At 47.8% G+C, this 15,588-nt stretch overlaps 1 protein-coding gene across 2 annotated transcripts in view; it reads right to left on the reverse strand.

The window, feature by feature from the left end:
- The window catches only part of as3mt (arsenite methyltransferase), a 145,511-nt gene extending 139,944 nt beyond the window's left edge, over positions 1 to 5,567 (reverse strand). Inside the window, exon 1 of one of the 2 annotated variants that reach the window (XM_041209856.1) lies at positions 5,456 to 5,567. In XM_041209856.1, coding sequence (XP_041065790.1) covers positions 5,456 to 5,484 — 29 coding nt within the window. In that variant the 5' untranslated portion in view covers positions 5,485 to 5,567. The remainder of the gene's footprint in view (positions 1 to 5,455) is intronic. The other variant, XM_041209855.1, reaches the window with a different exon arrangement.
- Positions 5,568 to 15,588: the final 10,021 nt, after the last annotated feature.

Here is a 15,588-nt window from a genome sequence, read left to right on the forward strand (position 1 = left end):
TTATGTCAGTTTACCAACACTGAGTGCACCTCCCAGGTACAGTTTATGTCAGTTTACTGAGTGCACCTCCCAGGTACAATTTATGTCAGTTTACCACCACTGGGTGCACCACCCAGGTACAGTTTATGTCAGTTTACTGAATGCACCTACCAGGTACAGTTTATGTCAGTTTACTGAATGCACCTCCCAGGTACAGTTTATGTCAGTTTACTGAGTGCACCTCCCAGGTACAGTTTATTTCAGTTTACCAACACTGAATGCACCTCCCAGGTACAGTTTATGTCAGTTTACTGAGTGCACCTCCCAGGTACAGTTTATGTCAGTTTACTTAGTGCACCTCCCAGGTACAGTTTATGTCAGTTTACTGAGTGCACCTCCCAGGTACAGTTAACGTCAGTTTACTGAGTGCACCTCCCAGGTACAGTTAACGTCAGTTTACTGAATGCACCTCCCAGGTACAGTTTATGTCAGTTTACCAACACTGAATGCACCTCCCAGGTACAGTTTATGTCAGTTTACTGAGTGTACCTCCCAGGTACAGTTTATGTCAGTTGACTGAGTGCACCTCCCAGGTGCAGTTTATGTCAGTTGACTGAGTGCACCTCCCAGGTACAGTTTATGTCAGTTTACTGAGTTTACCTCCCAGGTACAGTTTAGGTCAGTTTACTGAATGCACCTCCCAGGTACACTTTATGTCAGTTGACTGAGTGTACCTCCCAGGTACAGTTTATGTCAGTTTACTGAGTGTACCTCCCAGGTACAGTTTATGTCAGTTGACTGAGTGCACCTCCCAGGTACAGTTTATGTCAGTTTACTGAGTTTACCTCCCAGGTACAGTTTAGGTCAGTTAACTGAATGCACCTCCCAGGTACACTTTATGTCAGTTGACTGAGTGTACCTCCCAGGTACAGTTTATGTCAGTTTACTGAGTGTACCTCCCAGGTACAGTTCAGGTCAATTTACTGAGTGCACCTCCCAGGTACAGTTTATGTCAGTTTACTGAGTACACATCCCAGGTACAGTTTATGTCAGTTTACTGAGTGCACCTCCCAGGTACAGTTTATGTCAGATTACCAACACTGAGTGCACCTCCCAGGTACAGTTTATGTCAGTTTACTGAGTGCACCTCCCAGGTACAATTTATGTCAGTTTACCAACACTGGGTGCACCTCCCAGGTACAGTTTATGTCAGTTTACTGAATGCACCACCCAGGTACAGTTTATGTCAGTTTACTGAATGCACCTCCCAGGTACAGTTTATGTCAGTTTACTGAATGCACCTCCCAGGTACAGTTTATGTCAGTTTACTGAGTGCACCTCCCAGGTACAGTTTATGTCAGTTTACTGAATGCACCTCCCAGGTACAGTTTATGTCAGTTTACTGAGTGCACCTCCCAGGTACAGTTTATGTCAGTTTACTGAGTGCACCTCCCAGGTACAGTTTATGTCAGTTTACTGAGTGCACCTCCCAGGTACAGTTTATGTCAGTTTACTGAGTGCACCTCCCAGGTACAGTTTATGTCAGTTTACTGAGTGCACCTCCCAGGTACAGTTTATGTCAGTTTACTGAGTGCACCTCCCAGGTACAGTTTATGTCAGTTTACTGAGTGCACCTCCCAGGTACAGTTTATGTCAGTTTACTGAGTGCACCTCCCAGGTACAGTTTATGTCAGTTTACTGAATGCACCTCCCAGGTACAGTTTATGTCAGTTTACTGAGTGCACCTCCCAGGTACAGTTTATGTCAGTTTACTGAGTGCACCTCCCAGGTACAGTTTATGTCAGTTTACTGAGTGCACCTCCCAGGTACAGTTTATGTCAGTTTACTGAGTGCACCTCCCAGGTACAGTTTATGTCAGTTTACTGAGTGCACCTCCCAGGTACAGTTTATGTCAGTTTACTGAGTGCACCTCCCAGGTACAGTTTATGTCAGTTTACTGAGTGTACCTCCCAGGTACAGTTTATGTCAGTTTACTGAGTGCACCTCCCAGGTACAGTTTATGTCAGTTTACTGAGTGCACCTCCCAGGTACAGTTTATGTCAGGTTACTGAATGCACCTCCCAAGTACAGTTTATGTCAGTTTACTGAGTGCACCTCCCAGGTACAGTTTATGTCAGTTTACTGAGTGCACCTCCCAGGTACAGTTTATGTCAGTTTACTGAGTGCACCTCCCAGGTACAGTTTATGTCAGTTTCCCAACACTGGGTGCACCTCCCAGGTACAGTTCATGTCAGTTTACTGAATGCACCTCCCAGGTACATTTTATGTCAGTTTACTGAATGCACCTCCCAGGTACAGTTTATGTCAGTTTACTGAATGCACCTCCCAGGTACAGTTTATGTCAGTTTACTGAATGCACCTCCCAGGTACTGTTTATGTCAGTTTACTGAGTGCACCTCCCAGGTACAGTTTATGTCAGTTTACCAACACTGAATGCACCTCCCAGGTACAGTCTATGTCAGTTTACTGAATGCACCTCCCAGGTACAGTTTATGTCAGTTTACTGAATGCACCTCCCAGGTACAGTTCATGTCAGTTTACTGAGTGCACCTCCCAGGTACAGTTTATGTCAGTTTACTGAATGCACCTCCCAGGTACAGTTTATGTCAGTTTACTGAGTGCACCTCCCAGGTACAGTTTATGTCAGTTTACTGAATGCACCTCCCAGGTACAGTTTATGTCAGTTTACTGAGCGCACCTCCCAGGTACAGTTTATGTCAGTTTACTGAGTGCACCTCCCAGGTACAGTTTATGTCAGTTTACTGAGTGTACCTCCCAGGTACAGTTTATGTCAGTTTACTGAATGCACCTCCCAGGTACAGTTTATGTCAGTTTACTGAATGCACCTCCCAGGTACAGTTTATGTCAGTTTACTGAATGCACCTCCCAGGTACAGTTTATGTCAGTTTACTGAGTGCACCTCCCAGGTACAGTTTATGTCAGTTTACTGAGTGCACCTCCCAGGTACAGTTTATGTCAGTTTACTGAGTGCACCTCCCAGGTACAATTTTTGTCAGTTTACTGAATGCACCTCCCAGGTACAGTTTATGTCAGTTTACTGAGTGCACCTCCCAGGTACAGTTTATGTCAGTTTACTGAGTGCACCTCCCAGGTACAATTTTTGTCAGTTTACTGAGTGCACCTCCCAGGTACAGTTTATGTCAGTTTATTGAGTGTACCTCCCAGGTACAGTTTATGTCAGTTTACTGAGTGCACCTCCCAGGTACAGTTTATGTCAGTTTACTGAGTGCACCTCCCAGGTACAGTTTATGTCAGTTTACTGAGTGCACCTCCCAGGTACAGTTTAAGTCAGTTTACTGAATGCACCTCCCAGGTACAGTTTGTGTCAGTTTACTGAACGCACCTCCCAAGTACAGTTTATGTCAGTTTGCTGAGTGTACCTCCCAGGTACAGTTTATGTCAGTTTACTGAGTGTACCTCCCAGGTACAGTTTATGTCAGTTTACTGAGTGTACCTCCCAGGTACAGTTTATGTCAGGTTACTGAATGCACCTCCCAAATACAGTTTAAGTCAGTTTACTGAATGCACCTCCCAGGTACAGTTTGTGTCAGTTTACTGAGTGCACCTCCCAGGTACAGTTTAAGTCAGTTTACTGAATGCACCTCCCAGGTACAGTTTGTGTCAGTTTACTGAATGCACCTCCCAAGTACAGTTTATGTCAGTTTACTGAGTGTACCTCCCAGGTACAGTTTATGTCAGTTTACTGAGTGTACCTCCCAGGTACAGTTTATGTCAGTTTACCAACACTGGGTGCACCTCCCAGGTACAGTTTATGTCAGTTTCCCAACACTGGGTGCACCTCCCAGGTACAGTTCATGTCAGTTTACTGAATGCACCTCCCAGGTACATTTTATGTCAGTTTACTGAATGCACCTCCCAGGTACAGTTTATGTCAGTTTACTGAATGCACCTCCCAGGTACAGTTTATGTCAGTTTACTGAATGCACCTCCCAGGTACTGTTTATGTCAGTTTACTGAGTGCACCTCCCAGGTACAGTTTATGTCAGTTTACCAACACTGAATGCACCTCCCAGGTACAGTCTATGTCAGTTTACTGAATGCACCTCCCAGGTACAGTTTATGTCAGTTTACTGAATGCACCTCCCAGGTACAGTTCATGTCAGTTTACTGAGTGCACCTCCCAGGTACAGTTTATGTCAGTTTACTGAATGCACCTCCCAGGTACAGTTTATGTCAGTTTACTGAGTGCACCTCCCAGGTACAGTTTATGTCAGTTTACTGAATGCACCTCCCAGGTACAGTTTATGTCAGTTTACTGAGCGCACCTCCCAGGTACAGTTTATGTCAGTTTACTGAGTGCACCTCCCAGGTACAGTTTATGTCAGTTTACTGAGTGTACCTCCCAGGTACAGTTTATGTCAGTTTACTGAATGCACCTCCCAGGTACAGTTTATGTCAGTTTACTGAATGCACCTCCCAGGTACAGTTTATGTCAGTTTACTGAATGCACCTCCCAGGTACAGTTTATGTCAGTTTACTGAGTGCACCTCCCAGGTACAGTTTATGTCAGTTTACTGAGTGCACCTCCCAGGTACAGTTTATGTCAGTTTACTGAGTGCACCTCCCAGGTACAATTTTTGTCAGTTTACTGAATGCACCTCCCAGGTACAGTTTATGTCAGTTTACTGAGTGCACCTCCCAGGTACAGTTTATGTCAGTTTACTGAGTGCACCTCCCAGGTACAGTTTATGTCAGTTTACTGAGTGCACCTCCCAGGTACAGTTTATGTCAGTTTATTGAGTGTACCTCCCAGGTACAGTTTATGTCAGTTTACTGAGTGCACCTCCCAGGTACAGTTTATGTCAGTTTACTGAGTGCACCTCCCAGGTACAGTTTATGTCAGTTTACTGAGTGCACCTCCCAGGTACAGTTTATGTCAGTTTACTGAATGCACCTCCCAGGTACAGTTTGTGTCAGTTTACTGAACGCACCTCCCAAGTACAGTTTATGTCAGTTTGCTGAGTGTACCTCCCAGGTACAGTTTATGTCAGTTTACTGAGTGTACCTCCCAGGTACAGTTTATGTCAGTTTACTGAATGCACCTCCCAGGTACAGTTTATGTCAGTTTACTGAGTGCACCTCCCAGGTACAGTTTATGTCAGTTTACTGAGTGTACCTCCCAGGTACAGTTTATGTCAGGTTACTGAATGCACCTCCCAAATACAGTTTAAGTCAGTTTACTGAATGCATCTCCCAGGTACAGTTTGTGTCAGTTTACTGAGTGCACCTCCCAGGTACAGTTTATGTCAGTTTACTGAGTGCACCTCCCAGGTACAGTTTATGTCAGTTTACTGAGTGCACCTCCCAGGTACAGTTTATGTCAGTTTACTGAATGCACCTCTCTCTCCCTAACTGAACCGACTGTCTCACACACACACGTTAACGACAGACAGACAGACAGACAGACAATTACCTGCTCGCGCAGCAGCCCCGCTGCGCCATCTCCCCACTTCCGGCAATGCAGAGTGTCCAAGGGGCGGCGGCGTTCCAGCGGCCCCCACCGTGCGGACCGTGTAACCCCTGCAACCGGCTGTCAATCACCTGTCGCAGGGCTCGATACCGGAAGCCAGGGCGTTCGCCACGTCCCCCGCTGCTCCTGAAGGGCTGGGTTGAAGCTGGTTCAGGAAGCGGAGTCCCTGGCACTGACCGTGTGTCAATTGCAGGCGGGGGGCGTAAAGCAGCATTGCTGAAAACTTGCGGGGTGGGGGAACTAAGGTGGTCAAAGGCTCCCAAAAAGTGGGTGGCTCTGCCAATTCTGCACCAAACGGCCCCGCGTTTCCAGCGCTGCTGAGTTTTCATTTTAAAAAAGTGCACAACTCGTTTTTTTCAATTTTGTGAAGCCAGATTCACTCTTTATAACTAACAGATGGAGGCCGTTTGGCCCATCAAGTTCATGCCAGCTCTTAAGAGCAATCCACTCAGTCCCACTCCCTCCTAATCTATCACCTTATCCCCCCCCCCACTTTATCACCCCCCCCCACTCTATCCCCCCCCACTCTATCCCCCCCACTCTATCCCCCCCCACTCTATCCCCCCCACTCTATCCCCCCCCACTCTATCCCCCCCACTCTATCCCCCCCACTCTATCCCCCTATCCCCCCCACTCTATCCCCCCCCACTCTATCCCCCCCACTCTATCCCCCTATCCCCCCCCACTCTATCCCCCCCCACTCTATCCCCCCCACTCTATCCCCCATTCCCCCCCACTCTATCCCCCTATCCCCCCCACTCTATCCCCCCCACTCTATCCCCCCCACTCTATCCCCCATTCCCCCCCACTCTATCCCCCTATCCCCCCCACTCTATCCCCCCCACTCTATCCCCCATCCCCCCCCACTCTATCCCCCCCCACTCTATCCCCCTATCCCCCCCACTCTATCCCCCCCCACTCTATCCCCCCCACTCTATCCCCCCCCACTCTATCCCCCCCACTCTATCCCCCCCCACTCTATCCCCCCCACTCTATCCCCCTATCCCCCCCACTCTATCCCCCCCCACTCTATCCCCCCCCACTCTATCCCCCCCCACTCTATCCCCCCCCACTCTATCCCCCCCACTCTATCCCCCCCACTCTATCCCCCCCCACTCTATCCCCCCCCACTCTATCCCCCTATCCCCCCCACTCTATCCCCCCCCACTCTATCCCCCCCCACTCTATCCCCCTATCCCCCCCACTCTATCCCCCCCCACTCTATCCCCCCCCACTCTATCCCCCCCACTCTATCCCCCCCCACTCTATCCCCCCCACTCTATCCCCCCCCCACTTTATCCCCCCCACTCTATCCCCCCCCACTCTATCCCCCCCACTCTATCCCCCCCACTCTATCCCCCCCACTCTATCCCCCCCCACTCTATCCCCCTATCCCCCCCACTCTATCCCCCCCCCCACTCTATCCCCCCCCACTCTATCCCCCCCCCACTCTATCCCCCCCCACTCTATCCCCCCCCACTCTATCCCCCCCCCACTCTATCCCTCTATCCCCCCCCACTCTATCCCCCCCCACTCTATCCCCCCCCACTCTATCCCCCCCCCACTCTATCCCCCCCCACTCTATCCCCCCCCACTCTATCCCCCCCCCACTCTATCCCCCCCCACTCTATCCCCCCACTCTATCCCCCCCCACTCTATCCCCCCCCACTCTATCCCCCCCACTCTATCCCCCCCACTCTATCCCCCCCCACTCTATCCCCCCCACTCTATCCCCCCCCACTCTATCCCCCATCCCCCCCACTCTATCCCCCCCACTCTATCCCCCCCCACTCTATCCCCCCCACTCTATCCCCCCCCACTCTATCCCCCATCCCCCCCACTCTATCCCCCCCCACTCTATCCCCCCCCACTCTATCCCCCATCCCCCCCACTCTATCCCCCCCCACTCTATCCCCCCCACCCTATCCCCCCCACTTTATCCCCCCCCACTCTATCCCCCCCCACTCTATCCCCCATCCCCCCCCACTCTATCCCCCCCACTCTATCCCCCCCCACTCTATCCCCCCCACTCTATCCCCCCTCCCCCTCACTCTATCCCCCCTCCCCCCCACTCTATCCCCCCCACTCTATCCCCCCCCACTCTATCCCCCCTCCCCCTCACTCTATCCCCCATCCCCCCCCACTCTATCCCCCCCACTCTATCCCCCCCACTCTATCCCCCCCACTCTATCCCCCCCACTCTATCCCCCCCACTCTATCCCCCCCCACTCTATCCCTCTATCCCCCCTCACTCTATCCCCCCCACTCTATCCCCCCCACTCTATCCCCCCCACTCTATCCCCCCCACTCTATCCCCCTCTCCTATCCCCCCTCCCCTATCCCCCCTCCCCCTCCCCTATCCCCCCTCCCCTCACTCTATCCCCCTCTCCTATCCCCCCTCCCCTATCCCCCCTCCCCCTCCCCTATCCCCCCTCCCCCTCACTCTATCCCCCGCCTCCCCCTCACTCTATCCCCCCTCCCCCTCACTCTATCCCCCGCCTCCCCCTCACTCTATCCCCCCTCCCCCTCACTCTATCCCCCCTCACTCTATCCCCCCTCCCCCTCACTCTATCCCCCCTCCCCCTCACTCTATCCCCCCTCACTCTATCCCCGCCTCCCCCTCACTCTATCCCCCCTCCCCCTCACTCTATCCCCCGCCTCCCCCTCACTCTATCCCCCCTCCCCCTCACTCTATCCCCCCTCACTCTATCCCCCCTCCCCCTCACTCAATCCCCCCTCACTCTAACCCCCCCTCCCCTCACTCTAACCCCCCTCCCCCTCACTCTATCCCCCCTCCCCCTCACTCAATCCCCCCTCACTCTAACCCCCCCTCCCCTCACTCTAACCCCCCTCCCCCTCACTCTATCCCCCCTCCCCCTCACTCTATCCCCCCTCACTCTAACCCCCCCTCCCCTCACTCTAACCCCCCTCCCCCTCACTCTATCCCCCCTCCCCCTCACTCTATTCCCCCCTCCCCCTCACTCTATTCCCCACCTCACTCGAACCCCCCTCCCCTCACTCTAACCCCCCTCCCCTCACTCCAACCCCCCCCCTCCCCTCACTCTAACCCCCCTCCCCTCACTCTATCCCCCCCTCCCCCTCACTCTATCCCCCCTCACTCTATCCCCCCTCCCCTCACTCTAACCCCCCTCCCCCTCACTCTATCCCCCCTCACTCTATCTCCCCTCACTCTATCTCCCCTCACTCTAACCCCCCCCCCTCACTCTATCCCCCCCTCCCCTTCACTCTATCCCCCTCTCCCCTTCACTCTATCCCCCCCTCCCCTTCACTCTATCCCCCGCCTCCCCTTCACTCTATTCCCCCCCCACCCCAGCCATGAAAGTGTCCATCCAATTTCCTTTTGAAATCAATCAATCATCTCCGCTTTCGCCATCCTCGTCGGCACCTGTATAAGATAAAGTTCTTCATGTTCCCCCCCCCCCCCCAACCTCTGTATCTCTTGCCCCAAAACTTTAACTCTGTGTCCCCTAGTGCTGTCACTGTCAGCTAACGGGGATAGCTTTTTTTCATCTACCTTATCCAAACCTGTCAGAATCTTGTAAACCTCTATATCAGACCCCCCCACGACCCCTTCAATCTCCTTTGGAGAAAAAAATCCCAATTTTTCCAACCTAATTTCATAGCCTCGATTCTCTCAGCCCGGGAACAGACAATTCTGGTAAATCCCCTCTCCTCCCTCTTAAGGCTAAACCTCACATCCTTCCTAAAGTGTGGTGACCATTTATTTCTCTATGTACAATGTTAGAACTCTTGTAATATGCACACACTTCCTGTACCATCACTTGGCAGAATGAATTGAAACATGGTTACAATACAAAGTTTAGGAATTAAGCTAAGATTGCCCAGTGGCTGAAAGTGAGGTGTGCTGTCTGGAGGAAACTATGCAGGGACCTCTGTTGTTTGAGATGTGCTGTCTGGAGGAAACTATGCAGGGACCTCTGTGCTTTGAGATGTGCTGTCTGGAGGAAACTATGCAGGGACCTCTGTTCTTTGAGATGTGCTGTCTGGAGGAAACTATGCAGGGACCTCTGTTGTTTGAGATGTGCTGTCTGGAGGAAACTATGCAGGGACCTCTGTTGTTTGAGATGTGCTGTCTGGAGGAAACTATGCAGGGACCTCTGTTCTTTGAGATGTGCTGTCTGGAGGAAACTATGCAGGGACCTCTGTTCTTTGAGATGTGCTGTCTGGAGGAAACTATGCAGGGACCTCTGTTGTTTGAGATGTGCTGTCTGGAGGAAACTATGCAGGGACCTCTGTTGTTTGAGATGTGCTGTCTGGAGGAAACTATGCAGGGACCTCTGTTGTTTGAGATGTGCTGTCTGGAGGAAACTATGCAGGGACCTCTGTTCTTTGAGATGTGCTGTCTGGAGGAAACTATGCAGGGACCTCTGTTCTTTGAGATGTGCTGTCTGGAGGAAACTATGCAGGGACATCTGTTGTTTACCTCATATTTAATTGATTTGGACTTAGGATTTGGAGGTATGGGGGAGCATGGGGCACAGCGAATAATGTGGGTGCACCAAAACACAGGAAATCATAAACATATCTCAACAGAAACACGCGAAAGCTGCTGTTTAACAATTCAGGTAAAAGTAGGCAGAACAAGTTAGAAAGGGACAGAGAGGGTAACCGAGCTGATTGGGCATTAGTGACTAAGGTGACATCAGGAGAAAATAGAAAAAAGTTAAAACTAAAGATACAGAATCTGGATGCAAGAAGCACTCACAACCAAACAAATGCACAGGTAGAAATCAAAGGTTTTGATCTATTAACCTCTGCGGAAGCAAGGTTGCAGAATGACTGAGATTGGGAATTAAAGATTCCAGGATGCTTGCCTTTTAGAAGAGAAAGGTAAAAGGAGAGATGTTATCCCTGTTGATAAAGCATGAGGTGAAGACAGAAGGGAGAAGGCTAAATAGCTTGGAAAATCAAGATGTAGAAGCAGTTTGGGTAGAGATAAGAAGCAAAAAAAAAAGGCAGAAAACGCTGATGGGACTTGTTTCCATCCCCCAGGATTAGGTGTAGTGTCAGGCAGAGTGTAAATCAGGAAATTAGAGGTGCATGTGACAAGGCTAATGCAGTAATCATGCAGGGTCATTTCGGTGTTGTGGAGGTGCAGGAGCCTGACTGGGGGGGGGGATTCAAACATGGAATTCTGGGAAAGATGGGCACGGTTTTAGGAGGTGATAACACCTTCAAGGGCTTTGGAGAGGTGAGAGAGATTAGAGATGGGATGGTAGTTTGCAAGGACAGGAGGTTGGAAGGTTGGTTTTTTGAGGAGAGAAGTGATGGCAGCAGATTCAAAGAAGAGAGGGGCAACACCTGAAAAGAGAGAACCATTAACCATTTTGGCTAACATGGAGACCAGGAGGGCAAGTTGGGTATGGTCAGCTGCTTAGTGAGAATAGGGACGAGGGAGCAAGAGGTGGTGGGTTTCATGGACAAGATGAGCTCAGAGAGGATTTGAGGAGAAACAGGAGAGAAATTGGAGAAAGATGTAACCTCAGGGCCAGGGCCCGGGGTGGGGGTGGGGGGGGGCGGTGGGGGGCACTTTAGAGGAAGATCAGAGTTGGACTTTAGAAGTCAGCTACTGGAAGGGAAGGATGTGGGAGAGGCAGCTGATTGGATGGTCTCGATCTTAGTGACAAAGAAGTCTATGAGCACCTTGCACTTAATTGTTAGAAGCAACAGTGAAGGAGACAGGGAGGGATTTAATATGTCGAGCAAAATTATCATGGGTCATCTTTGCATTCCAGGATGATCCAGGCATGATGATTAGTTTGGGCAGACGAGAGCAGGTTCTGACAGGGCTCTGTGTGATCCAGCCAGATCTGGAGGGGGATGGCTAAACCAGTTGTTCACCATATCCTTTCAAGTCTGCATCCCTTGGATTTAAGGAAGCAGAGATTGATAAAATTATTGGATGCCAGGAGAATCAAGGGATATTGGTATAGGGCAGGAAAATGGAGTTAATGTAGATGATCAGTCTTACTACATCCGGCAATCAGGTGGACACAGCACAAAGGCCATAGGGGAAGTTTAGGTGCATAACACAAGCAAAAATTCATCACTCATTTTCCTCAGCATTAGACCTACTTTCTCAGTTACCATTTGGGAGCAGGGCAAAGATGTTTAGATGTGTGGAAATGGAATAACAACACAGCCACTTGCTCTGAAGTGATTCACCAGTGCAAGAATTTAGCTGACCCATGAACAAATGTGCAACATGTGCCCCTTTAAAATACTTAGTACAAAAGTTAATGCTCTGTTGATTCATTAGAATTTTTATCTGAACTTTTTGAGTTTCAATAACACAATAGGTGATGAAATGAGGGTCACTGCACTTTTATCACTCCCAGGAGCAGCTGTTGTAAACCAATAACTGGCCAAGGTTAGACAATATTGAACATTTTCAAGGAAATGAGATAAGGTATAGACAACAACAGTTCAAGGATTACAGTCAAGCTCATGCCAATGCAGTGTCAGTCAGCTGTTGCACTCTCACTTGGCAAATTTAAAAAAGTACATTTGCTCTTATTTTATCCCCTGAACATTAGCAATACACTTTGTAGAAACTCACCATTATCTCCTCTTTCTCTGTAAATTGAGACACTGTGTGCAATTTGATTATTGGAACGCCAAAACCAAATCTGATCCTGTTCTTGGCTGTTGTTTTCGATATGCATTTTCATTTCTAGTCCAATTGCAGTTGCAGTACCACCTCCCAAACTGCATTGATGATTTTTTTTTTAATTTCGAAATGAGAGTGAACCTTTGGAACACAGGAAAGGCTATTTTCTAGATATACATACGAACGAGGAGCAGTAGACCAGTTGGTCCCTTGAGCCTGTTCCGCCTTTTAATAAGATCATGGCTGATCTGATAGTAACCTCAAATCTGTATCCCACCTACCACTGATAATCTATTTCCCCCTTGCTTACCAAGAATCTATCCACCTCTGCCTCAAAAATATTCAAAGATATTCAAAAATTCCACTGACTTTTCAGGAAGAGAGTTCCAAAGGCTCACGAACTTTAGAGAAAAAATTTCACCTCATCTATTTTAAATGGGTGATCCTTATTTTTAAACAGTGACCCCCTAGCTCTAGATTCTCCTATAAGAGGAAACATCCTCTCCATATCCACCCTGTCAAACCCCTTCAGGATCTTATGTGTTTCAATCTTACTCTTCTAAACTCCAGCAGATACAAGCCTGGCATGTCCAACCTTTCCTCATAAAACAAACCACACATTCCAGGTATTAGTCTGGTAAACCTTCTCTGAACTGCTTCCAACACATTTACAACCATTTACAAAGTGGTGTCACAGGTAAACAAGGTTGTAAAGAAAGCTTTTGGCATATTGGCCTTCATAAATCAAAATATTGAGTATAGGAGTTGGGATGTTATGGTGAGGTTTTATAAGACTTTGGTGAGGCCAACTTTGGAGTATTGTGTGCAGTTCTGGTCGCCTAACTACAGGAAGGATATCAGTAAGATTGAAAGAGTGCAGAGAAGATTTACTAGGATGTTGCCGGGTCTTAAGGAGTTGAGTTACAGGGAAAGATTAAACAGGTTAGGACTTTATTCCATGGAGCGTAGGAGGATGAGGGGAGATTTGATAGAAGTTTACAAAATTATGAGGGGTATAGACAGAGTAAATGCGAGTAGGCTCTTTCCACTTAGATTAGGAGAGATCAACACGAGAGGACATGGCTTTAGGGTGAAAGGGGAAAGGTTTAGGGGGAACATTAGGGGGAACTTCTTCACTCAGAGTGGTGAGAGTGTGGAATGAGCTACCATCTGACGTGGTAAATGCGGGCTCACCCTTATGTTTTAAGAATAAATTGGATAGATACATGGATGGGAGAGGTCTGGAGGGTTATGGACTGGGTGCAGGTCAATGGGATTAGCAGAATAATATTTCAGCACAGAATGGCCTGTTTTCTGTGCTGTAGTGTTCTATGGTTCTAACCTTCCTTAAATAAGGTGACCAATACTGTACACAGTACTCCAGATGTGGTGTCACTAGTACTGTGTATAACTTAAGCATAACCTCCCTACTTTTGTATTCAATTCCCCTCACAATAAATTATAACATTCTATTAACTTTCCTAATTACTTGCTGTACCTGGATACTAACCTTTTGCAACTCATATCTAACAAATTGATTTGCACTTGAGAGGGAAATGCTGTGGGTGAAATGGATAGTGCTGCTCATTCAAGATAGAACTGGAAAGATATTCACTAGAGAGAGCAATTGAGAGGTATGAAAGTATCATGGAAATATAATAATTTTCATAATCTTGTGATTTATTTTAAAAGTGGGTTAATCATGGGGTTTACATAGTTCCTGTGTGTGTGTGTACGTGAATGTGTGTATGGGATTCAATTGTGGTCTGGAGGCTTTGATTCATTAAAAAGCTAGGTTTGAAATGCTAAATACATAGTTTTAGAATGTGCGGTGAGGGGAAAATTTGCATTTATATATAAATTAGGTTAGTTTGAATTTCAAAGAGATGGTAAGGTGTTACACTTAGCCAGAAGAAGCTAAGCCAAACAGTGTGTTTATTTTTCCAAAAGGTTACCAATAAAACTAGTACTATGAAAAGATTTATATTATGAGAAAGGTAAAGTTCCAAAGATATATCAGAACAATGGAATTTGCATTAAAAAGGGAGAAACATGCATAAAGGAGATGAAGCTATGTGTCGTGGAGAAGGAATTCTAAGATCTAACAAATGTGAAAAGCCTCCAGCCTCTGTGCATCAGTTGCTGTCTATAGGAACCAAAGCTAAGAAAACTCACTTTGAATTCTACTGTCTAGGGTATTGTGTACTTTGCCTGGATCTGTTTAAATCTATTTGTTTTTTTACTGTTTCCTTAACAGAGGTGTAACTGGGAGCCAGATTAATTAGGGGCTTTAGGAGTTATTATAATAGTAATTTGTAGACCTATGTATGTGCTTGAAATCTTTTCTTTTGTTAATAAATGTTTAATTTAGTTTTCTAAAAACCTCTGAAGTCATGGTAGTCTTATTACTTCTGAATTCAGGGCGTGCATTTCAAAATAAAACACAAATTGCAAAACGGCTGTGACTGCGTGATCAAGTTTCCCTCGTGGATTTGATCTGCCTGGCATACATCATCTGCCACATCATAACAAAGACAGAATGACATCTGGCAAAAGACAAATGACATCTTCTAGTCGTGGATAATCCTGTGTGGCAGATGAGTCCATATATCCAGATGAAGTGAGGCTCCAAGAGCTGCTAACAAGTTTACTCATTGCTTCGATGCCTGCGGTTTTGGCTAGTGGCTGTATTAAGCATTCTTAGGATAAAATTTATTGGAAATTTTGTTGCATAAAACATATCAAAGCTTTTAATCTTAAAGTTTCTCCACTGGCCCAGTACTTTGTATTAGGATCCCATATTTGCTATTCAGTCTGCTTTCGGTTAGCTCATTTCGTATGACATTATCCTCAGTTCCTCTCACACACCTGACCTCCTCCTTTCAGCGAAGGGATAGGTACCAGAATTCCTACCCGATTTCAGTCCAGTGGCTACTGATGGAAAGTGTTCAAGATGGGATGGCTAGCAAGGGCATGATTGACCTCCGTGTAGACATCCTCCATAGGAAAAGATTACTGAAAATTAACTGTCTGGGTTAATGCACATGAGTACTGAAAATGCCGGCACAGAAAAAGGTCATTTGGCCCAAGGTGTCTGTACCAGCCAAAAACAGATATCCAGCCTAATTCCATTTTCCAGCTCTTGATCCATAGCCTTGAAGGTTACAGCACAGCAAGCGCACATTCAAGTCTTTTCTTAAACCTAAGAGTTTCTGCCTCTCCAACCTTTTCAGGCAGTGAGTTCCAAACCTCCACCACCCAGAGAGTGGTGAAATGATTTCTCAACTGCTCCCAGTCCTTCTACCAATTACTTTAAATCTGTATTCCCCCTCATTATTGGCCTCTCTGTTAACAGAAATAGTTCCTCCTTATCCCATTCTATCTGGGCCCCTCATCGTTTCATACACCTCAATTAAATCTCCCC

This window comes from Carcharodon carcharias, chromosome 17 (assembly GCF_017639515.1).
Source record: "Carcharodon carcharias isolate sCarCar2 chromosome 17, sCarCar2.pri, whole genome shotgun sequence".
Lineage (NCBI taxonomy): Eukaryota > Metazoa > Chordata > Chondrichthyes > Lamniformes > Lamnidae > Carcharodon > Carcharodon carcharias.